Source organism: Simochromis diagramma, unplaced genomic scaffold (genome assembly GCF_900408965.1).
Source record: "Simochromis diagramma unplaced genomic scaffold, fSimDia1.1 OVJJ01000361.1, whole genome shotgun sequence".
In the NCBI taxonomy this organism is placed as follows: domain Eukaryota; kingdom Metazoa; phylum Chordata; class Actinopteri; order Cichliformes; family Cichlidae; genus Simochromis; species Simochromis diagramma.
The window spans coordinates 1,780,087-1,804,865 of NW_024386860.1; the positions used below are offsets into that span (position 1 = coordinate 1,780,087).

Sequence of the window (24,779 nt, forward strand, 5' to 3'; positions counted from 1 at the left end):
GATATTTTTGCATTAAAACTGGCAGTGGTGATTTCATATTCCCCCTCCCCCCCAAAAAGGAAACCCCTCGGTCCACAGCAGGCCTCCGAGAGGAAATAACCCTCTGAAAAGCTTGAGAGCAGCAGCACCTTTACACCTGAGATCCATGTTTTGGAAAGGTCTCGCACAGAACAATACAACAATTCTGACAAATAGCTTCCATGAAGTATAATCAACAGCTTCAGGAAAGGAGGGGTGTTACATCAAAAGTCATCCTCTTTTATACTGGTACCTTCCCGGCAGAAAATCTACAAATAACACTCACAGTGTGGCACACGATATCATCCTTGTGGTGCAGCATTATCTGTCACCAAGCCACATGCTCCCCTGGTACATCGAATCTCGGGATTTAACTGTTTAGCTTTCAGGAAGGAAATTAAAAGATCCTGGGCAGAAGAGTGAGACCCTCCCATGGGATGACATTTAGTCCTTGTGACTGGTGTGGTTGGCTGTGGTTGGTCCTATACAGTTTCAGCCACTGCACGCTGAAAGCGGTCATGTCTGGTGGTAATGGTGGTAGTGGTGATGGTGGTGGTGTTCGTGATGATGGTGGTGCTCATGGCGCTGGACCACAGGAACCACAAAGCCAGGGCTTCCAGGAGGGACAGACACCTGCTCTCTCTCCAGGCCTGGCAGTACAGAGGGCACTGGGGGTGGCTGCTGGGGGTGGGACTGACTTGGCAGAGGGGTTTTGGATGGGGATAGCGCCTCACGGCCTTTGGCCCTCAGGCGTTTACTGTGGCTGTATTGCAAAGGATGCTGGTGGTGGCCGGAGCTTTGGGCTTGGTGTGGCAAGTGGTAGACATCCTGACCTCCGTGAGCTGCTGCGCTGCCGCTGTGGAGCACCGTCTGCAGAGGAGGGTGGTGGCCATGACATTTAGTGGCTTTACCACTTCCGCTTCCCCCATTGTTGCCTCCGCTACCCTTGGAGGTTCCTTTAGGGGACTTGACGAACTGTGCACCTTTGCTTCGAGACTCGGTAGGATTGTAGCTATCACTGATGACCTGTGAGCGGCGCTGGTGCGCAACTTGGACTTCTGGTTCCTGGGAGCGCGAGCGGCTCTGGGAGCTGCGAGCATGAGCCTCCTGTGGAGGAAAGACAGGGGTGGTTCCTGACAGACAGGGCGGAGACAGAAATTAGTGTAGAACAGCTAAATTAAAGCTTCTGTAAATAAAATTACAATTTTATTTCTCTTCCCTCAACTTGCAAAAAAGAAGGCTGCACGAAAACACAACAGAAAAGACATTTACCTTCAAATCTGGAGGTGTAGTTCTCTATACCAGCCAGGTCAAGGTAGTGATTCCTCCTCTCTGTGTTCTCATCCACACAGTAATGTTGACCCTCAGTGGCTGGTGGCTCATTACTCTGCCCTCTACTGTTGTAAATAAGCATGTGGGTGCGTTAAGAAATAAATAGCTAACTCTCAAGTCGAGTCAACACAGTGTACACAGGAAAGGTTTTAAAACAAGTGCTGACCTGATGTAGGACGATAGCCTCTTGTCGGCTGAACGACCCTCCTCTTGGTGACAGCGCTCTGATGAGGGAGAGATCAATAGTTCAGACAAGGGAAAACTATCTTTCCCATAGATTTGCCATATCTGTAAGCTGCTATGTATAAATCATAAGCCAGGCGCTGTAAGTGTTTGTATGGTTACACGTGAAACACTGGCCACATTTGTTGCTTCTGTTGCAGAAAATAATTCTAATAATGATAATCGTAATGATATAATTAAGAGTATTGTTACAACGATAATCTAAGTTATAATGCTGGTGCCATCTACCTGCCCCCGTTTCTCTTCTGTGGCTTCTGGGCTCTGGAGTGACAGTCAGTTTGACACGCAGAGTCTTGCTCTTGTTATGACAGGACTGATTCACAGAGGCATCCACCACATCATAGATGGTGTGCATCAAACTTGACATGTCCTACAGTGACAGATAAAACACTTTTAATACAGTTTCTAGTGCTGTCGTCTGACAGAATAACGTGTAAAAGGACAGACTATGAATAGTAAGAAGACACATGACACATGTAGAAGGCTCAGACAAACACAACACAAAGGTAACATGATGCGAAGTAGCAGTGATCTCAACTCTGAATCTCAAAACACGTATAAGGTGCTTGGAATTTATAAAATATGAAACCAAAACAAAGTACCAGCACTCGCGGATGAACATGTTTATTGATATAAAATTAGTTTCCAATAAATGAATAAATATATTTAGAGGTATGCTCATTAGTAAGTGTCGCTATGTTGTCACATACCTCTTTAGTAACTTTTCCACTGTTGTCAAAGTCATAAAGAGTGAAGATCCACTCCTGGCGGTTGTCATCCTCCACAGAAACATCACACTCCAAATCCTGAGAATACAAACATTTAAATTTTTAGCAGTTGGTTGGCTTTAATCTCCATGTTTTTACCAATCCCAAGCACAGTAAGAGCACTGCATGCTCACTACTGCATGTCTGCAGTGTGCCAAAGAGAAAACACAGCAGCATTAATCACTGTGGTCAGTAAGTCCTTCAACTTTCTACAGATGAGTCAAAAATAAGTGTGGCCACCTTTCGGAGTTACCACTTTTTCTTAACCAACTTGAAGTCAGAAGTATCGGGTAACATGTTCATAAATGGAAAAATAAACATCTGGAGTATAGAGCCTGCAGCAGTGGAGATGGAGAGCTGACACAGTGTGAATGAGCACGTGCATTTACAAGAGATGAGACCTCAGGGAGAGACAAAGCTCTTTATGGTTTCATGAAATAACCTCGGCTCACGTAACCAGTGGTGATCACCAAAGGGCAAATCCAAGCAGTTCTTTAAAACATGCAGGTCTAAACATTACAATATATTTATTGGTCCCTAAATTCAATCAGGATATGGTCTGGAGTGGTGTAAACCTACAGACAGATGTTCTGCCCACATAGAGAAGGCATGCTGCGGCAGCTTGAGCAGAGGCTACCGATCATCCATTTACTGCCTGCAGTAGATGTTTAAATAGCTTTTACTCACTAAAACACACAACTGGTTTACTGCTTTTGGATCTTAGCATATGGCTTTTTATTTCTAACCGGGGAAAAAAAAGTGTCATATGAGGCAACACTGACTCAGTGTTATATGCACTCGTTTAAAATGGTGTCTGAAGCTGTACGTGGCTTAGGCTGGAACGCCACAGTCCTGCTCTCATTAAACCCAATGTCAGTCAAATTTATCCCAGTTATGTCCGTACACTAACCCACTCCTGCGCACATACTTTGTGATAAACATCTGAACTGTTGTGTATTTGTAAACGTAATCACATTACGTGGTTGAAGTGTGGTAAGTGTGGGTATGTACGGTGGTCTTGAGAGGTCAAGCGGACTGCAACTTAGGAAAACACCAGCAAATGCTGCAAAAGCACACAAAACACAACACGGGTTTTTCTGGGGACACAATAATGTGACGGGCCAGCTGGAGAAGTCACAGAAACCGAAATATTCAAAGGCTTGCAGAGGATTCATCGATGTTGTGTGGGAGAAAAAGATGCAAAGTATTATGTGTTTTAATCACATGATTCATATAATACTATAGATACATGCTTGCTGTTAGCCTTTACTGTTAGCTTGGCGCTTCTCCTGCAGTTATGTCATGTTATTGTGTCCCCAGAAATAATTGTGCTTACATCCAGGCTGATACGCTTCTTCCCCGAAGCTTTGGTTGCGTCTCTAAGTGTCTCCCTCTCGCCTTCTTCTGAGTGCAGGTACTGCAGGTAGCTTTCACAGCCCTCAGCCTTCTCTGGAGGCAGAACCACTGTTAACACAAGAGGACACATTTCAGTTAGACACAAACACACTGATTTAATTTCATTTCAAACATCTTCTTTAATCAGAAACCCTCACAAGCCTTTATCCTTTTTGTCTGGCTACAAGGTGTCTAAGCACGACTGTTTTTTCATTCCAAGGAAAATAGTGTTTCTTTTATGCTATGCATTTGCCTTAACCTACGAAATGAAGCCAAAGATCTGCGCTCTAATTGATGGCTTTTAACTGTTCCAGATGTAATTAAGGAAAGCTTTTAAGATCTGCACGTGATACAAGGCTTATTCTTACTAGTTTTATTACAGACGTTTATTTTGTAGTGGTGCTGTGCTTAGTCCACGTAGCTTGGTATGCTTTAATCAAAGCCATTAAAACCCAGCTCACTGCACGTTTTGCAAAAAATCACATCCAAAGAAATCTTGTGGAAAACTTGTAGTTTGACCACAAGCCAAATCAATTGAAGCACATCCTTCTCCACTTACCCTCTAGGGGACAGTGTTGATCTGTGAACTGTCCTTCCTTCAGCTCACCATTTGGAAACTCCTGTGACAAGGAAACAAATTAGAAGAGAGAGAGGGAGAGGAGGAGGACGAAGAGGAGGAGGGAGAGAGAGATGTAAGTGAATCTACAGTTCAGACCACAGACACAGAGAAACAAACAGTTCCAGCTAAAGCATTTCCTACTCAGATGAACGGGAGAGGGCTGGAGGCTCCAGCGCAGCCAAACACTTTGAACATCTGCACGCTTATTGTGTTTCACTGTCTGGGACACAGCAGGCCCAGCCACAGCCAAGCTTTCAAGATTCCTCCAAGCCCTTCAAACAGATCCCTCACATCCATCAAAAAAAGACAAAAAACCTCACCATGATGCACTTCATCATCTGAGCTCTCTCTCAGCCAACCTGTTTATTCTCATCCTGCTTGACGCGACACCCACCGAGAAGCATTTGATGGCAGCTCTGAGTCTGTCGTATTTCTCACTTGCGACTCGGCTCAGAGACGTTTGGTTTATGTAAAACAAACTTCACAGTGAGGTCTCAGCAACAGTTATTTTGAATGGAGAATAATTACCAGATGGAAATTTCCGTGCAGATAGGATGGGACTGATTAAATGCACAACTCTATAGCCATAAAACAAAAGCAGGGGAAAGGAGGGGGTGAAAAATATCCTGCATTAAACAGAACCACAATGCATTCATAAGCATCCTATATATGTTCAGGCACACTGAGGCAAAGGCAGCAGGGTCTCCATGCACACACACACACACACACACACACACACACACACACACACACACACACACACACACACACACACACACACACACACACACACACACAGCTAATCTTTAATTGCAATTGGATTGTGGAAACAATGAAAATTAAGTGCAGCACAGGCCCTAAACCACAAGTATTTAAACAACAAATGATTCATCTTATTTACGTCATTCTCAGTACTCTAAGCTGCTCCACACACACTTTGAAATAAAATCACACCAGATTGAATCAAGGAGGCCCACTGAAATGAGGCAAATAAAAAACAGATAGATGCTAGAAAACAAAAGAACTCCATGTACCTTCAGCTCAACTGAGGCTCGAGCGGGAGTCTGAACATCTGCATGCGTTTAGGTGAACGAGCCCCCCCACCCTTTCCTCTCCCTTCCCCTTCCCCTTCCCCTCTTTCTGAGAGTAATCACAGCACCAGGGCCTGTGGTTCTATTTAACAATCTCCAAGCCTATGATTATTCCTCACTTCAGAGCATGATACCTCCAGCCTGTAATCTGGTGCTGACCTTCACCGCTAAAGGGGGAGCCCATTGAGTCTCAGGGTCAAGGCTTGGATACCCCTTGCAAATTGGCCACAGGAGACACTGAGAAAAAACAGCAAAAAGAATAGGAGTCGAGCCTCGGGGTGGGGGAAGAAAGGGAGGCAGGAGGTGAAGAGAAAGAAAGAAAGAAAGAAAGAGGAAAGCGGGTGCAAAGGAGAAGAGAGGAGGAAGGTGAACAAGAGAGACAAAGATAAGAGAAGCGAGAAAGCAGATAAGCGTTGAGGTAAAGGAGGAAGCAGTTTGGGAGATAGTGCCTATCTGTTGCTTACTCCAGTCTCTGGGAGCTCTGGGGGAGGGACGGAGGTGGGTTTTTAGAGGCTCTGGAAGGCTTCTTTGAGAGGTGGAGACAACTGATACCAATCCCTGGGCACCAAACAAGAAGGGCTCTTTAATCATCAAAAGCACACACTGGAAACAAAGCGTATATGTATCCATAGACAAAAAACAAAGCAGTTTCCATCTTTTGTGGTTTCTGCAGCCAAGTTGTTGTTTCCTCTCTGCACTGGATGCTTTTATCTCTCCTCCCTGTGCTCAGTCCCATAATGAAGGCCAGTATGTAAGGAAGAGGGAGTTCACACAGAGACACTGTTCTGCAGCTCAGGGGAACATCAAAGACAACCACCGATTCCTCCCATCCTCATCCCCATGAGGGTGCGAAGCAAGGTATGAGCACCTCCAAATGATTCAGCCTTAAATCCAATGAAACTAAATTAATCAACCAGCTGGTCTTTAATTAAAAATCACATATTGGGACGCATCTCGCTGAGTGCAAAATGAGGGAACCAGCGGGGCTTGTGTTGAGCACATGGCTCCCCCGACTACCACCACCACCATGCTCATTACATCTATGGGGGGAGCTAATGAGAGAGCAGGCTGGGGCCGACCGCAGTCTGCAGTTTAACGTCCAAACACATGGCATCTCTATCCCCATCGCCCACAGTGTCGGGCTCGAATCTGCCCACCACATGTGTAATTAACTGCTTTCTGGCATCTAGCAGCTCTCATTCTTTCACTATCAGATCACAAACTGCTCTGCGGCCTGCGGAAATCTGTTAGCATTTTGGAGCAAAGTGTTCCTCATTTTTCTACCAGTGGTGTACACCTGAAATCCTTGAAGTGTGTCGCATTGGGTATGGAGGAAAAAAAATACTAAAAAAAGCCAACACTGCATGTGCAGAACAGGCACTTCAACAGGAATGACAGGGAAATGATAAGGTATCAGATCTCAGTTTTCTTTAAAAAATGCATTGGAAAAAAAGCAGCGACAGTGTTCCATGTAAACAGATTCTGTCTCCCAGACACCTTGACATAAGAGACAGAAAGAAAGGTGTGTGATGTTTGTTCCTGTTTAATGCAGCAGTTCTGCCAAGCTTCCCTAAAGCCTCAGCCTACTGCCAGACTTTTATGTGGGATAGGGTAACCAGGGGATGCTTTCATAGCTCCCTACCAGGTGACATCAGACATCCCCCAGCAGCCCCTCTCTCTCACTCCCTCTCTCTCTCTTGCAGCCTGCCTACCACCCATCCTCCCACTGGAAAACAGTGCACATCTTTGTTCTCACATCACTCCCTCTAGCTCACCCCCTAAATATAAGTGCACACACTTCTTTTAGTCAATTCTTTAAACCATATGATGCACAACTGCTTTTGAAAACTGTGTCAAAACACGAGGCTAACATGATTTTTTTTTTTACTCAGTTCCTCTCTCCTCTGGGTATTCTACATGGAAACTCGATCTGATGTCTGCATGTGTATCCAAGTATAAACATATGGAAAAATACAAAACAGGATACAGTCTGTTTCCTCGTGTATTTTTGAAGTTGTGTGGTTTTCTGAAATCCTCCAGATTGCTTTTTTTTTTTTTAAATATGAAAATATAATTGGAATAAAAGTTCTCTATGACATTCACAGTTTGTGGAAACACAAAGTCACCTCGAACTGACACAGAAAGGCTTCATAGCCATCAGCCAGCCAACATTCCTGCTATTAATTGGAGATGACTGCTGGGTTCTCTGCTAATGAAAATGTGGACCGAGTAGAATCAACATAAAGACGGGAGCACCAGCTTGTAAACAAAGTGGATTTTCTTATGCATACCGGAGGATGAAACTAGAGGAGTGTGGGGCCATTGAGAAATAAAAGCCCTCCATTCCTGAAGAAACCAACCTGGCCTTGACTCAAAACCAGATGTGAGCGGTTTTACTGAAGAGAGGCAGAGTAAAAGGGGGGGGGGGTTCCTACAATAACGGGAGTTAAAAGACAAAAGATCAGTTGCACAACTCCCTGCCTCGCAAGACAGTAAAAGAAAAATAAGTGTGTTACTTTCTTGATGGCTGGAACAAAAGGGTCATTTTCTTTTTTGTTTATCTGACCTCTGGTTTTAATCAAAGTCAGTGACATTATGCTGCTCACAGTCAACAGAAGCATTTTACCACAGTTAGCATTGTTTATACTAATTTCAGCCTGCACGATAATTATCTTCAGGACCGCAGTATTTTTGCGTGCTATCATAAACGAGCCAAAAACAACTGTTTGTTCTAAGTTTGAAATGAAAACACCATCTCATCAAGTTTCAGTTACCAGACGGCTAAAATTTGCCTTTGTCTACTAATTATCTATCAGCGTGCCCTGACACGTCTTTCTCTGGATGGAAATGAGATCAGAGCAGGATGCCATCCTGTCATCTGGACTAGCCCGGGCACAGATATGGCAGCTTCATGGTAGCGGGATGCTCTCCGAGGTCAAACAGGAGGCAGAACCTCTCCCTTGGCACAACATGAATCGCTGGGGCGAAGCCTCGTCTGTCCTACTATAACAACAGCTGTGGCGAGAGATGAGCATGCTTGCTTGTCTATGTAACAGCAGCATGTAAACCACAGAAAGTCACCCACTCCCCTTCAATCAGGATATACTATCTCTTAAACTCTCCCCTCCTCACCCCACCGCTGATCTTTCTCTCGCTTTGATTGTGACCTGGTGGATGGCATAAACAAAGATTAGCATCATTGGCTGGCCATCCTGCATCTGTCACCAGCGCTGTAATCAGCTTGCTTTCATTAAAGTGAGCTTTGATAGGAGACTGATGTAATGGAGTGCCCTTCTCTCAGCTGTCACACAGGCAGCTACTGTAGGGACTTGGAAACCATGTGCTTCATACCAGTGACTCGATCAGTCTTACAGATCTGGGTTAGGCGAATGTACTAAATAGTATTCATAGTAGATCACGACACTGTTCATGTAATTGATCAGAGAAAACATAATGTGGCGCACACATTCTCACTGCAACCTCAGAGCAGAACTCTGCATTACAACACCGACAGACTCTGCATTGCCATCTTCTTCTTTTAACAGCCACAAGTAATGCTGCTTCATAGTTTTGTGAGTAAAGACTTAAATATTTTGTGTCTAAAGTCTGGGCCAAGGGTAAAGTCTTTACCCCCGTTTGGACTGTTAAATAATTAGGAGACTCATTCATTTAAACCAAGCAGAACATTAAGTTTGTACCATAATGCTTTCCCAAAGATTTAAGGAGTCTTCAGGAATAGTTCTACAGCTTCTTGAAGGACATTTAATCCTCATCATTGGATGTTGGCTGTCTTTTCTTCTGTTCTCAGTCAAAATGATCCCACACTGTTTCAGAAATGTTGAGGTGCAGGCTTTGGGGAGGCCAATCCATGACTGTGTTATATTGTGTGTTTTTTATCCAGGTATGCTTTTACTGGACTGGCAACATATTTGACATAATCATCTTGAAAAATGAAGCTGTTTCCCAATCAAATGTTTTTTAGATGTTACTGTATGGTGAATCAAAATCTGATGATACTTTTATATATTCATAAGTTACACTTTAACACCACTCATTGAAATACAGTCAAAAACCATGCCAGAGCCTTCACCATGTTTTACAGATGGCTGTAGACACTCACTGTTGTATGACTGACTGAACCACAAATTTTACATTTGGAGTCATCTCTCCATAACACCCATTGTTCTTGTGTGATTCGGCATGTCTTAGCCTCTCCTCCCCGTTTCCCCTTCTTAAGGGGCTTCTTGACACCCACCCTTCTACTGAGACCATTTCTGATGAGGGTTCAGTGAGCAGTAGGTGGATAAACTGAAGGGCATCTCACAGGTCCCATGCCAGGTATTTTTTTTTTCAATTGTTAAAGGACATGACTTTCAAACATTGTTAATCTGCTATAGTTAGCTTTTGGGTCTTATACTTGTTTGTCCTCTACCTGTCCAAGTTCCTAAAACGTTTTGAAGACACGCTACACACCATGCAGAGGTATGCCAAGTTTTCAGCTAATAGTTCATGCAAATCACCTTATGTCTGTGTCTGCCTATCTTATGTCTTCCAAGCTTTTTTATTTTGGGCTATTTTCTTTTGTAGATTAAATTAAGGAATTCAGAATAAATGTTATGTTTCTAGAACATGCTGCTGTTAGGCAAGTCCCTAAAACTTCAATTTAAAACTGGTTCTTTGCTAAGCCTATGTGTAGACACAAAACTGGTTCATCCCTTGAGTTAGGTGCCTTTTTCATAAAAACAAATTCATAAATATTTCTCTCAAAATACTCAGGTACAAGGACTAGACCAAAAAGAAGTAAAAACACAAAAACAAAAACAGACAATTTAAAGCCAGAAAAATTTTGAAAGATCTTCAGAAAGAATGCAGAACTATTGCTCAAGACAACTTTAAAAATGACAAGAAAGTCCAGTGGCTTAAAAGCAAAGTGGAAAGAAATAAGGGGTGGCTCAAGACTTTTGCACATTGCTGTAATTAAGACTTTTGTTGTTTGTTGAGGACAGATATTCAAACCAGCTTCGCCTACTGTGTTAAACATATGAAATCCAGGGCTGGAGCACTCTTCATGACCAATTAATCGTGCTTCTTGTTAAAAATTTTCCCTGACCTTGAGATGATCCAGTTCTCATATTAAAGTGGGGAGATTTTTAATAAAACAATCAAAAGAATCATTCATCTTTTACTTTGCAGCACCAGATATTAAGAACACACATAAACTAGACAGAGAACACACAGCAAGCAATATTTTTGAGCATATACGCACAGCCTGACAAACAAGAAAACAAGAAGGAAGCGAGTTCACAAGGCACCGGCATATCAAAGTCAGCGTAGGACTCAAACAGGATGTTCCTGTGTTTCTGGCCTCCATGTGAAATTCTGTAAGCTCCTGCACAGGCCCCTGGCTCTTAAGCTCGGCCAATGGGGAGCTCGTCCAGGCCGATAAAGCTGAGAGGATTTGTTCCACATTCCACAGGCCCTTTAAAAAAACACAGAGGATCTCAGAATGCCAGGTTGTGGGTGAGGCAACTGGGACGCCAATACCATTATGGTCCAAAGGTAGCTACTCCATGCAAGTGTCCAGCTGAGCTTGAAACCAGCTGCAATGATCTCATGTAGCCAGGGGTTTAGTACATCAGCAATTCAGACCGGTTGTCTGTCAGTTACAGTGAACAAGTGAGCATGTCTCCGTCTTGTCTGCATCTAGTGGGCAATAAAAACACCTCAATACAATCACTCTCATCTGTAAGAGTGCTTTTTGTGTACTCTACACTGTGTCAGGTTTCCAGCTGTCTGTCTAGCAGTGAGATGTCAGTTGTAATAGCTCTCACCTGTGAGATAACCACCAACACGCTGTTTTCGCTGCTCATTTTGCTAAGCTGCAAGAGATTTGAGTCATAGCATTGAAAACCAGACCCAGCAGTGCATAGGGGCGAGGCTCTGTGGCTGGAGGCTGGTGGAGCTACAGGCGTTACAATGCTCCTGTGGGTGACTGAGAAATGTAAACAAATCATGTTGGGTAAGGACAGCTGCACACCAGTGGGTAAGAGCAGCAACACTGCTTTACATGTAGCATGTCTCTCAACCTGTTTCGTCTGACGCACTCCCTCATCTGTATCAGTCAAGCTCAAGTGCATCTTCATCACCTCCTGTCAGCTCTCAAAAATGATCTCATGGATTACAAAATAAGTGTTACGTGGATACTCTTATAGAATGTAGTGTTTATAGGTATTTGAACAATGTTTTTAATCCAACAGTTTTAATCACGTATTTTAACTATTTATTAATTAGTAATGCTCAGTGCTTTTACCGCTTAGACCATCGCCTTTTTATGTTTAACGTTTGACTGCTATTGCAACTGTTTTTCTGTTCATTCATCTCTACTTTTATTCAGCCGTGCATTTGTCTGTCAGCTATTTATCACTGATTATCTACAGATTGGTTACAGAGACTGTAATAGGAAGATGGCCAGAGATGGGACTCCGGTAACATGTTGGTTTAGTCCACGAATTGCAAAAAACTGTTATGCAGGGAGAAAATTAGTTATACACAACTAGCCTACATTGAATCAGCTCTGGGTTAGGCTGCTAGATCAGAAATTTGCTGGACACAGGAATGAAGACTTCTAACACTTACCATAATATGGTCCAGTATGGAATATATTATGGACCATGGTGTTCCATAGACTGCATGGTATGTACTTAGCACTATGTAATATACAAATAAAACACTACAATTTCAATGACAGAAACTGCAGCACAAATGTGATTAACTGAATTAAAAATGCTTCAAAAGGGACCAACACCACAAACACAGTCAAGAGGTCCAGTTTACTAAGTCAAATTAGGAGGGGAAGGTCTAGCAGACATATAGTAGCCTAACTGGTACCCACTTGACACTCAAAGTCACTTAAAAGTGGGCAATAAAAAAAATCTCAGGCACCTGTAGTTTTTGGCACTACACCATTCAAGTTCTGTGCAGATTTGCTGACTATTTTTCAGTCACTCTCAAATACAGCAGCCAGTGACAAAAGATGTTGTGGCTCTCGTGCTGTTATTATAAAAGCTTGTGGTGTGATAGATGAGCCGTCTGCTGGTTTCCTGTATAAGTCTTCCAACCAAACAGAAGTTGGTTAAAGGTCAAAACCAAAAAGCAGTTACTTATTCCGATGTCTTTCAATGTAACTTACAAAGAAAAGTACAGATGGATATGAGTAACTACAAAAAGAAGAGCTTATGGAGTCGTGACCAGTCGATTCTTAACACATCATTTTGGAAGGCGTATTAGGCAAACAGAGACGAAGGTCTGTTGTAGTGTATTATCAGTGCATCAAAACTCCAGGGAGATTCCGGCTTGCAGGTAAGAGACAGCCAGAATCCTGAGCAAAAAATGAGGGAAGCAGAAGGCGGAGCCTCTAAAAACCCATCCATCTAACCTAACTACTCTACAGACACGTTTGCCAAACCTCAGGTTCTAGGCGACACCACTTATTTGCATAATTGGTACTGTGCTCTTTACTGTGAGATATTTAAGGCTTGAGGCCCTCCTGTTCTCTGCAAAAACGTCCTGGCTTTGCAGACTGCGGTACACTTTTTGACACTAAATACAGTATCTTAATCTGACATGCTGAAAAAAGTAGCAGCAGCTTATTCATAGTGGATGCACCCCTTTTATCTCCTTTCTCTCTTTGCTGTTGTGTAACTCCCCCTGATTGTCCTGTACCGCTGTCTCCTCCAGCCAGCAGCGATTGCCAGTCTCAAAGACCACAAGAATTCTTGACACTGCAAGAACAGGCTTAAATCCAAGCTGTGAAGTTCCTCACAGGCCTGGAACTGGACAAGGGGGTCATCCCAGGGTCAAAACCAAATGTTTTCCTGAGGATTCCTAAAAATACACTCCTGCTGGGCACAGGAAGCAGAGGAGACTCCATGATCTTGAGATGATGTGAAGGAAGCCCGGCTATGTGAAATGGACAATTGCCAGTAAGTCACTGGCTGTGATGCTATGGCACGTGAGACGCAACCTCTTTTGAAAAAGAAGTAGAAAGTTGCAAGCTGAAGAGGAACAGATGAGATACTGAAAAGAGAAAGTAGCACATGGGCTAATTACTGATGCACCAAAATCATGCAAAGCTCATTCATATTTCTGTTGAATTATTCTCAAAGAAAATAATTGGTCAAAAAAAGTAAAAAGGATATGAGGGTATGCATGTGATGAATTGCTCTTGAAATCATAGCTACAAGACAAGAATATTAAAGCCTCGTGGTGCAAACCATGAATTATAATTTTTACTTGCAACACATCACAGAAATATGCCAAGTGCAGATTCTTAGACCACCATCAGTGAGACTTAACATCTGCACGTCTTCTTTTTGGACTCAGGCTGCCATGTGTGCACTTTAGTGACCTGACAGACTAGCTGTGTTTCTGAAACACTGTTCCCCAGTGTGAAATTCTGAAACGTAATTCATCCATGGCACAAGCAGAGATCAAAAAGCTATGGTGCAGAGGGCAGCTTAGCTCAGCTCCACCTCCATCTCCAGCTTAGCTTTTTTGCTGCAGAGTGCACGAAAACTGGTGCTTTCATGGCCGTAATATTGGAAGGTCTACAGGGCTGCAGAGGAGCCTGCACTTAGCTTAGTGTTATCTTCCTTGTGTATTCTTATCTTATCTCCGATATAAAGCTACAAGCCCGATGGAGTCTTGCTCTCTATCATGCAGCAAGTCCGAAGGCAGTCCACTTGAAGCACTAAGTGTGACACTTAAAAGTCTGATAAAAGTTCTTTAAAGGGGATTTATGCTTCAAAAAGCAGAAGGGTGCTGATGTGCAATAACGCCTTAAAAGCTATGAGATAATGAGGCGCTACCAGGATAGAGCAGCTCTAAAAGCCTTGCAAGCATGTGACAGTGGGGGTAAAAGTTCAGGTGTTCTGATACACTGGCATTTTTTGAAATGATAGGATCAGTTGGGCCCCTATCAGCATGAAGAATTAAGTGCTGGTTATAAAGAAAGATCCTGCGGAGCAACTGCACGTGATATTTCTGATGTTTTCATGCATTTCCAAGTCTCCTGTTGAGATTCTTTTGCAACTTAACTCACTATATTTGGGCTTTTTTGAGGAACACATTTTCTCATCACATTCTGCTACACTTGTAAGCTCTTCTGTAAAACTGTAAGACACAAAAGGCAATGAGCGGCAATATCGTGAAATGATATCAAGATTTAAGAAAGTGTGTTTTCTTTTAGATCTGCCTCCTGTGAGCAGATTGTGTCTCTGAAAAGCTCTCAGTGAGGAGGGGCAGGCATCTCATGGAGAACTGCTGTTTATTTGAAATGAGCCTTTAGGTAAACACGTTACATGGCACACAGGGCTCAGGTCAGCTTTTGAAGTGGACGGGCTCAGGAAAAAATGGGTGGGGGAAGAAAAGAAGGCTGCCTTCAGAGGAAATAAGAACAGAAGCCTCTTTCAGCAGCATTTCATCCTCTCCCTCCTGTTCTGTCACATATAGAAGGAGCACAAAAGGTGTGTGGGTATATAACCAATGCATATTGTGAGAACCGCTGAGCTCTCATTTCTTCTGAACACATGAGCAGAATCATCCTGCAGTTTTTTGTTTTCATGTTTTGTTTTGTTTTGTTTTTTTCAAAATTAAATTACCACCAATGACAAAAATAGCCACTTCCTTTAAATGGGGACTCACTGAGGGTTTTGATGACGGGAACAGGTTTGGGTAACAAAAGCACGTTTGCAGCCATCCCCCATCGGAGAGGAATGCGTTGTGCAAAAGGAGGGCCAGGCCTGTGCTGTCTGCAGAGCCTGGATCCAAGCTTTGAAGCTGCTAGTGTGTTTCAACAGCTAACCACTTTCAGATGGGGCTGTGGCATTTTATGAGCTGAGTAATAGCGATACCTACACATGTGCAGGGTTGGGGTCCCAAAGAGGGGAAGGCTCAGCTCAGAGAGAGAGGAAGACTCCTCGGGGGTCTGGGTTAGGCTGTGTTTGAAAAAAAAAGAATAAGGATTTGGTAATTCCTATGTACAAATTGAAGACAGGAAGGTGGATAGTTTTAAAAATCTGTTCATCAGTGAGAACAGTTCTGCTATAAATTCCACCTTTTTCAAGTTACCTTGAACATCTTAATGAAACTTGAATGAACGTGAAACAAAATTGTGGTACTACCCAACGTAGCATGTGTAACACTGAGCATAATGCATTACTACAGTGCTTGATCTATGCATAAAGAATAAGCTCACCAGCATACTCTTGGTCTTTTTTGTTTTTTTGGATGGTTACAGGAAGCCAGGGTATGTGGCATGTGTGGTGTTTCACTCTGAAGCCTCAAACCCAGCAGGGTGTCAGGTTCATGAATGCGGTGCAAGGATGAAGTTTCGACACATTAAGCTGCGACCCTGAAGGATGTTTATACAAGAGCAACACAGAAATTGAAGGTAACAAGAGACAAAAGGAGGCGTACACTGCATCGCATCATGAAAGGTGTTAATCAGCCCAAAACTATTCAGCTATACTTTGTATAAATGCCCCCCCCCCCCTTTTTATGCATTGATATTCCCACAACTCTGTATCTTGTGATGCCCATCTTAGTTCCCTCTATGATTATCTAACATAAAAGTCATCTCTACATTTGATATGTATGTATTAGGACAATTTTCGACTGGCTGAATTTAATACATAACACACTTCTTTCCCAAAGAGTAATCTCCTGTCTTCTTTAAGCAAACAACCAAAACCTCAGACTTCCTTTGTGTCTTAAAACCTCAAACAAAACTAAATGTTGAAGAGTAGCAGATCTGGAGTGTCCTTTGTTAAGTTAAACACACATTCAGGAGCTTCTCACATCCTCCCCAAACGTACCTTGTGCACTATATTTAGCTAAATATGTAATTATAACAATGCAATCAATTAACAATGACAGAATACAATAACACTATGGGCAACCATAACTGAAAAAATATAATATTCCCCTGGTTGCTTTAAGGCTTGCGAAATGAAGTCCACTTGGAAAAGAACAGGGGTTTATGTGGAAACATACCTTACACACTAAAATGTAATAACCTTTGAGTCTCCCGGTGTTTTACTTGGCTTGGAGAGCACTAGATCAAACACACACTTGGATCCAGCAGCCTTTGCCAAAAATGTCAGCGCTAAGCACTGGATTCCAGCTTCAGGTATTTTCTTTCCCCTGGCAGGGATCGGGGGTAAAGACACCCACCAGCATTAACCCTCACCAGGGCTGCCCCAAACAGACACCAGCACACTACCCATGATGTAGTGGAGGTGAGGTCTCCCTGCTGTCATCGGTGACCATGCATTTCTAGCTCATTGAGTGTGAAGGAAAAACCTGTGCTTCTTTCAGAAAGGTGAGCTTTTACTGTAATCAATTTGTGTAAATCTCTCATTAATATAATGAAGAGAAAGCATTGATGGTGTGGGTGAGATTTCACTAACCACAACAGTGCTTCTGTCCAAAAGTGTGAAGATAAACAGTCCAATAATGAAGAAAACGAAATGATTGTAACTTCTTTTGTCTTAAAGAAAATTTTATTATTTTTGATGCCATCAAATATAACCAGTGGATAAAGCTGTGTGTGAAGCCTGCTTACAACTATTTATTATGTACTTATGGAAGCTGATTTAGGTATTTTGATTACACTATTTGAAAAGGTATGCTCTTACTCATTCAGTGTGACTGTTTCTTAGCAACAAGAGTGGAAAAAAGAACATATACAATAGCTGAATAGCTTAATTATCACAACATGGTGACTTACCAGACAAACATAAGTATTTCATGTGAATATTATTTAATTATTTATGTTGAACTAGATTCAAGTTGTTAGGTTAAGAAAAATCGCAAATATTTCTGGATGGCTTTTTTTTGCCTTTTTCCCGTCTTCCTCACACCCAACTGATCGCAGATCCTTGTGCCTGATTCTGCTGGAGGTATCTTCCTGTTAAAAGGGAGTTTTTTCTTCCCACTGTTGTCAAGTGCTTGTTCACAAGGGGTCATCTAATTGTTGGGGTTTTCTCTGTGTTATTGTTAGGTCTCTACCTTACAAAATGAAGCACCTTTAGCCGACTGTTTTTTGACAGTCTTAGACAGCTTAACACATAGTGAGAGGCTTCTATTCTATGTTCACATTAGTGTAACGACAACTTAAGTGAGGTTATATTCACTTCACCTGCCTCTCCTCAGCAGACAGGGGAAGTGTGCTTTGCCAGCACACAGACAAAGCAGAGTGGAAAAGACTTGACTCAGCTTGGTTTTCTGGATTGACTGTTAGATGGCAGTACCCAGTACCAGGTACCTTTTTAGTAGCTACTTGGCCAGGGTTCCAACTGAGCCGAGTCGAGCTGAATATGCAACATCAACAGACTGCACGCCACTGTGTGACTCACTGGATGAGTCATAAGAGTGACTCCTTCACAAGAATCAAACCTGTCATTTTTGAAACCCGACGACGAGGGAAACGGCTGCACACAAACCAGCACTGTGGTCCAGCAACAAGGTGCAGACATTTAGCATTGGTTTAGCAGCATGTATGCCATCGCCTCGATATCGTCCATTGTTGTGTCGTGCATGTGTGGCATAAAAAGTATGTCAAGGGACTTTTGGGCTGTGTGTGTGGGCTATAATGACCTCACCCACATTGAAGTGGTACTCAGTTCTAATGGAAACCGAATAGAGCTGAGTTGAATAGCTGTTTGTGGAAAAGAGGCAAAAGGAAACCATGTTCCCTGAGTTCCCGGAGTAAACTCCTGTAATTAGCACAGTTGACCTAAGCAGTAGACCCAGCCATCCATCCATGCTCAACATGGATGATGCTATTTGTATGTTTTAACTTCACTCTTCTCCACAGCCGGCTGAGGGTCTAACAACAGAACAAGCAAGAGTAACCCACAGACCAGTCGTACCACATGTCTTTGACACTGCCCCCATCTGACAGCAGACGCTCTCTGCGGGCAGAAAGGCAGACTATAGCTGCTCACAGATTTCCAAACCACAACCACCACTAAACCACGATTTTCCCCATCATACAGTGTTGTGGTGTGGGAGGTCACAGCAGGGTCTATAGGATGATTTTGTTATCTTGCAGGGTAAATAAGTAAATCGCTAAATAAGCCATACACAAAGAAGTGGTTAGGCTCTATCCATGAACTTGCTGCAGCAATGCAATAAAACAGGCATTGCGCTATATTGCCAGTGATGGATGAATGACTGTACCTTGCAAGGAGCAAAACAAATCCTGCTTTTCCTTGCGACTTTACTACTGGAAAGCAGTCAACTTGGAGTGATGTCACCCGACTTCCAAAGTAAAGGGAATGCAGCATAAGTGCTGGCAACATCGGCCACTTGGTGTGGCTACCTCGTAGGCTCTACACAGATTCACCATAGAAGTATAACTCAGGTGTTAAACCCTAATGTTGTAATCTACACCATAACCTTGCGTGCACTTCCCTCGAAATTTATCCACATGTCACACTGACAGCCTGCACAGGTGTAAATACTGGTAATGACATTGGCCACTTGCATAGTCTATATATATTCAACAGAGAAGTATACATGAAGCAGCAGGGAGGGATTCAGGCTACTTATTTTTTTTTCTGTTTTAAGACTTTACGTTAAGCAGGCTGAATGCTGAATATAAATGTATTGTTCGAACAAGATTGGTCATGGATGTGCAGTAGATAAAGAGCTTGACTTCTAATAATGCAGAACCTGTATTAATGCATAGTTAAATGTGGCTTGGAGACTTAAGTGTTTTGAATGGTCAGCAAGACTAGAAAAGCTCTTTATAAATGTTAGTTATGTCCATAGAGAGACGAGAGTTTGATTTATCGTCGCAATAAAATCTACACAAATATTCCTTCAAGATTAAGGAGTTTTTTGTGACTCCAAATCTGTTTAGTAAAATGCATTTTTAAAACAACCGACAGGAAGGATCTATAGGGGCCCATAGCTCATTTTTAGTCCCAGTATCCCCTAATAAGATTAATTTGGCTCTGGTTTGTGCTGACAGCGTGTAAATATGTAGCGTGTGTTTCTTTTTTCTTTTGATGGCAATAAAGAGTTATTTTCATGAGCATTGGCCACAAGGGAATTACAGTAAAAGAGAGCAAACAAGTACTTCAGACAAGTATCGTCAGAATAATAAACATTCAATTTGCTAACAGTGTTGTAATGTCTTTCTCCATTAGACTCAGGCCACGCATGCCACTCTGTAGCCTTTTATTCACTCACAAATATACAGACACACAGGCAAAGCCACGTGGGGGTGCACACCTATGCGCTCAGATATGAAAGAAAGTCTAAAACAAGCACATCGCACTTGTGAGAAGGGTCAGAGCCAAGCAGGTGATGATGTTTACACTGACAGAGGAGTGAATGTTCTGAGCAAATGGCAATCAGTGTAGGAAAAACCAAGAGAGTAGCTTGATTTACACGTTGAACACTTTTACAAGTTAATGTGGGAAGCAAGCTAAGATAAGATCAATGGTCCACTTCTGTCTCCCTAAAGAAAGCAGTGAAGAAGGCAGATGAGGCTCTCAATTACCCCCTTCCCCCACTACCTTTAAAACAATCAAATATCTCCCTTAAGAAAAAACAACACCCGTAAACTCTATTCCTCCTCCTTGTACTCTTTTCCTCTTCCCTCCCTGCCCCCCTTCCCACCACAGCCCCTCTCCCTGCTCCAGGATTTTTGCTGTACAAACCAGGAACAGATGTCTGCTGAGGCCGTGCTGAAAGACCCCGCTGTTCTGGATGCCAGCCACATGCTTTTCATTCAGAGATGAAGGCTCACAGCTCGCCTTCTTGTGAAGCCAATTTTTAAAAAAAAAAAAAGAAAAAGAAAAAAAAAGACGGGGTGGAAAAAAACAAACTAAATGCCTTCAAGTCTCTTCAAAAGCACATATACAAGCACACCTTTTTTGTCTCCTCTCCACCATGTATTGTTCCCTGCTTGTGCCTCATTCTAGGATGTTTTCCTCTTCATTCGTGGACTTAGATGACGGAAAAGCAAAAGATAAAAAAGTCATGAGATGCTGCTGACAAAAATATTTCTTGAAAGAAGTCGAGGACTTCAGGAGCTGCACACACAAATGTATCCAGTATACTCACAGCCGAAGCAAAAGTGATCTCCCTTTTAAAAACTTGCCCCCGTGTGCCGAAAAATAAAGTGTTATTTAGTGTCATAGTCTTAAGATTACACAGATATCCCGGCCTCGGATCCAAATCAAATACTGCTAACTCAAAATTAACGTGGCGACTAGAAGATATACCCAAATGCCCAGCGGCAAAACTGCCCAAAGAAAACATCCATTTTGAGCAGGATCACCAAATGAGTATGTTATATAAGGGGAAAGTCTTATTCACGAATTCCGAATTGAATGTTAAAAAAACATTAGCTTACAATTAGTTTAGTGAGCTGCTTGGGAACTACGCTCTTAAACCTAATTTATTGTTGAGGGGTGAGCTCTATGTAACTCTTTGTAAGTCAAAATAAATTTGTGTCTTGGAGCTTTTGGCACATCGTTACATCCAGCTAATTCCTGACTGAGTCTTTTTCTTTTTTTTTTACTTCAAGTGTGATATTATTAACCTTTCAAAGTGGCATAATAAAGCTCTTTGTTGTGGAGTTTAAGATGTTGACACACTCCTTCTTTGGAGGCCGCAGCTATGGGAAGTTTTGAGACAAAAGGTGGTGCTGAAAAGCTGAATTAGCCTGTCAATATTTGGGCATTCAAGCATGAGTGTTTGAAGTTCCAACGTGAAGCACAGTGTGTGTGTGAGAGAGAAACTGTGGATGTGTTGGTGTTCCTGGAAGCTTCACAGAGCTTGGAGGTAGCTTACATATTTAACAAGCGCAGATTAGGGTAATTTATTATGTAGTGGGGTGGGTAACTTTTCCGCCAGGTTGATCTATCATGTAATGATTAAACATCACACGAGGTGCTTCAAAAGAGAAAACTCATCGTGAACACCTGCACAGAAGTGTCAGTATCTTGATTGTAGGATGAGCAAAGTCATTGCGCTGAATCGCTCTCTCTTTGTCCCCTAATGCCGCACTTCAAGGAGACTATAGGATTACACTGAAGAAACGGTACAGCTGCAATCATGAATCATGGTTTGCAGTGATATCAATATTTAAACAGGTCTTTAAATCCTTTGATCCTTTCTTATTCCTTCCTGGAGCACAGCGATGCATTCGCACTTTGCCGGAGTTAAAAAAAACAAAACAAAACAAAAATCCTGCTTTATTGAAGAAATTCAGACTTACACAGACTGACGATGGGAACATGCATTTTGGTTTGTTTTTTTTTTCTTTCTGGTAGCACACTATCCCCCAGCCCATCCCCCAGGACGGGGAAAAGGGGAGGTGGGATAGAGGAGTGAGGGTTCGGAGCCTTCGCTGATATCAGAGCCCTTTTATAACTCCCAGTTCTGTGCTTTGAAGTCGCAGCCAGACAACTCAGGAATTCTACTCCCCCGTTTGACAATGAGGAGGGGGATGGTCAGAGCTCTGCCGTGTGTTTAGCCAATCTTCTCCTATATGAAATCATAAGGAATTTTCAACTGTCTCTGCAGCTCATCAGCCAGAACCGTGTGACGAAACTTCTATCTGGCATGAGGGTCATGTGCAAAAACACTGAGCTGAGGGGAAAAAAACGTGTCTGCAATGAATCTAAAAAAAACTCCCAACAACTTCTAAACACATTAAATCATTATTGCTGTTTTTCTGTTTGCTCGGACCTGTTTAATCCAAACTCCAGACATCTAAGAAGCCATAATCCAATAATTACAACTGGAAATGTGACAGAGTAATCCGATCCCAGCGAAGAATTAATTAGCAGAATGTGGGATCAAACAGGGAAATGGTGTGAGCGTCTGATAGCAGAGATAAATTTTATCTTTGAGGAAGCTCTGTCTTGTAGGTGGGGAAATTATAAAGCATTAAAAGGGTCTCCAGGGACATTTCATATCTTTACAGGAAAGTTGGTTTAGGACCATTTTTTAGCAGCATGAATGGAGCTTCCACTTAATATGAGCAGGCAGTTGCATGCTCTATCTGGAATACAATACTGAGGTGAAACTCAATATATGATCTAGTATAATTTTCATACCTGACTGTGGTTTATTTAGTAGTTTATATTCTGTATTCTGCACTTTTTTTTAGATTTATAAGCATACATGTTTATTTAGTTTTACAATTACATCTACAACATACGCAAAAATATTAACTATCCAGTACTAATAAGTAACTAAAAATTCTACTATGCAAATTAATTATTTTAGTCACTTTCTGACATAAAATAACTACTACCAGATTACATTTTACCACAAAGACCCATCGAGACCATTATATGCAATGACTGTGCTTGAATCTATCCACCTTCTCAGTCCACATGGAGGTAGTTTCAAAGAAAGCATGAAAAGCAAAGGGTTTGCTAGTTACATGCTAACAGCCATCCAGTTTTGTGGTGTGATTGAGCCACTAATACAACCAGCTAATAGCACAAATAAATCAGGGGTATGACTTTGATAGAAGTGAGGGAGGGAGCCACCTACTAATAAGTGCCAAGCTTATGCCTTTGGTGGTTTTCCTTCAGGGGAGTGTGAACTCAGCCTCCTCTGAAGCCGAGTAAAGTTCTCTTTAATTTGCCTTGAGTGGGTGGTTTATAGCCCTGATATAATCCATAACTCTTCCACTATTACAGCCACCTACCTCACAGATTGTCTGTGCCGCTGTGTGAACTTCTTGCAGTTTCTGTCTGAGAGCCTGAGACTCATAGTACCCCTCAAAAAGGTACGCTAATTGAAGTGATGTAATGTTATGCCACAGAGGGCTGCCCACTGGGAGCCGCGCTAGAATAGGAGGCACTGAAGAAAAAGACACAACAACGATGCCAGCAGCCACAAGAGCAAACTTTATATCCCTCAGTCTGAGAAATGACTACCTTTCCAACCAACCAGCCTGTGTGTGTGTGTGTGTGTGTGTGTGTGTGTGTGTGTGTGTGTGTGTGTGTGTGTGTGTGTGTGTGTGTGTGTGTGTGTGTGTGTGTGTGTGTGTGTGTGTTTGGGTCTGAGTTGCTTTGCCAAGCCGCTTCACTCATGGCTGTCATAACCCATCCAGCAATGTTGGCAGGGGAGTAACCGCTGCAGTGTTGTGCCGGAGCCAGACATGACAGAAAGAACAACAACCTACAACTCTGCGAGGACATCAGCATGTCTTCACACATGCCTGTGAATACAGTTTGCCTCCACTTAAGTCAAGAAGTTCTTAGATCAGCTTTCAGGGGAAAAAGAAATGTAACAGCTCTGAAGTGCCTGACAGACTCATCCCATCAGCAAATTCAAGCACACACAAAAACACCTGGCATGCTTTCCCCCCTCCACAATAATGAATTTTGTGTAAACTGTCAAACATATATAATGAGTACGCAATCCACATCCTAAAATTTGAATCAATAGAAGACCAGCTTAGTTTTGAAGAAAGTAAGACAATAATTAATAAGTGTAGTATTACCTGCATGCTCTTCAGCTTTTGATCCGCCGCGCTGTACCTCTCACATTCCTCCATCCCTCTCCGGAGGAAGGCGTTCACCACAAAACTGTCTCCTGAGACGCGGAGAATACACAGCGATTAGCAGGTACAAATCTCAGGCTAGTCCTGCGGTTTATTAGACCGTTACCATTTACAAACCATTACGCAAAAATGATGTGCGTTTATCCTCACCTTCAGGGTTCTCTCTGCGCTTGCACGCTACGGATCACGACGCACGAGGATGTAAAAGAGACACTAGTTAGTTTTTTTTAGGCTACAATATTCAAATTGTGTCATTTCGCTTTATTTTTTATTTATGTATTTATTTATGTATTTTGCTGTCTTACCGTGTTTTGACTGAAGTTTGCCCATTCTTTAAATCCCTCTTCCCTGGATCAGTAAATGTACTCCGAAATCCGCCACTTCTTACTCTACATGATCACATTGTTTTTAGTTTAGAAAGAAGAAAAGTCCAACTTCATCCAAAGGTGCGCACATATATCGCGCTATCATTGAAGCATTGCTTGTCAGCGATGAGATGATCTGATAAAAATCGCTAAAATGATCTGTAAGCGGCTCAGGGTGCGCTCGCAGTCTGGCTCCCAGCTTTACTCCCGTTCAACTGATGTGAAACTGCTTGAACGCAACAGAAACGGCAGAGCGGGGCGTCAAGCTTGCAGAAGAAGAGAGGGACACTTCTGGTGCAGGCTTTTACAAAATAAAACACACCATTGGTGCAAGTTGAACTCTGT

General features: G+C 42.5%; 1 protein-coding gene across 2 annotated transcripts; it reads right to left on the reverse strand.

The window, feature by feature from the left end:
* Positions 1 to 262: 262 nt before the first annotated feature.
* Positions 263 to 24,645, reverse strand: nkd2b (NKD inhibitor of WNT signaling pathway 2b). Of its 2 annotated transcripts, none has more exons than XM_040031128.1 (10): positions 24,375 to 24,645; positions 24,220 to 24,246; positions 24,010 to 24,101; positions 4,315 to 4,375; positions 3,697 to 3,824; positions 2,304 to 2,399; positions 1,822 to 1,963; positions 1,517 to 1,574; positions 1,291 to 1,412; positions 263 to 1,151 (listed from the first exon to the last, which is right to left on the reverse strand). In XM_040031128.1, exons 1-10 carry the CDS (start codon positions 24,397 to 24,399, stop codon positions 535 to 537), a joined length of 1,368 nt encoding a protein of 455 aa, XP_039887062.1. In that variant the 5' UTR covers positions 24,400 to 24,645; the 3' UTR covers positions 263 to 534. The 2 variants fall into 2 exon arrangements, with proteins under 2 accessions (XP_039887062.1, XP_039887061.1); XM_040031127.1 differs by having other exon boundaries at positions 1,291 to 1,415.
* Positions 24,646 to 24,779: the final 134 nt, after the last annotated feature.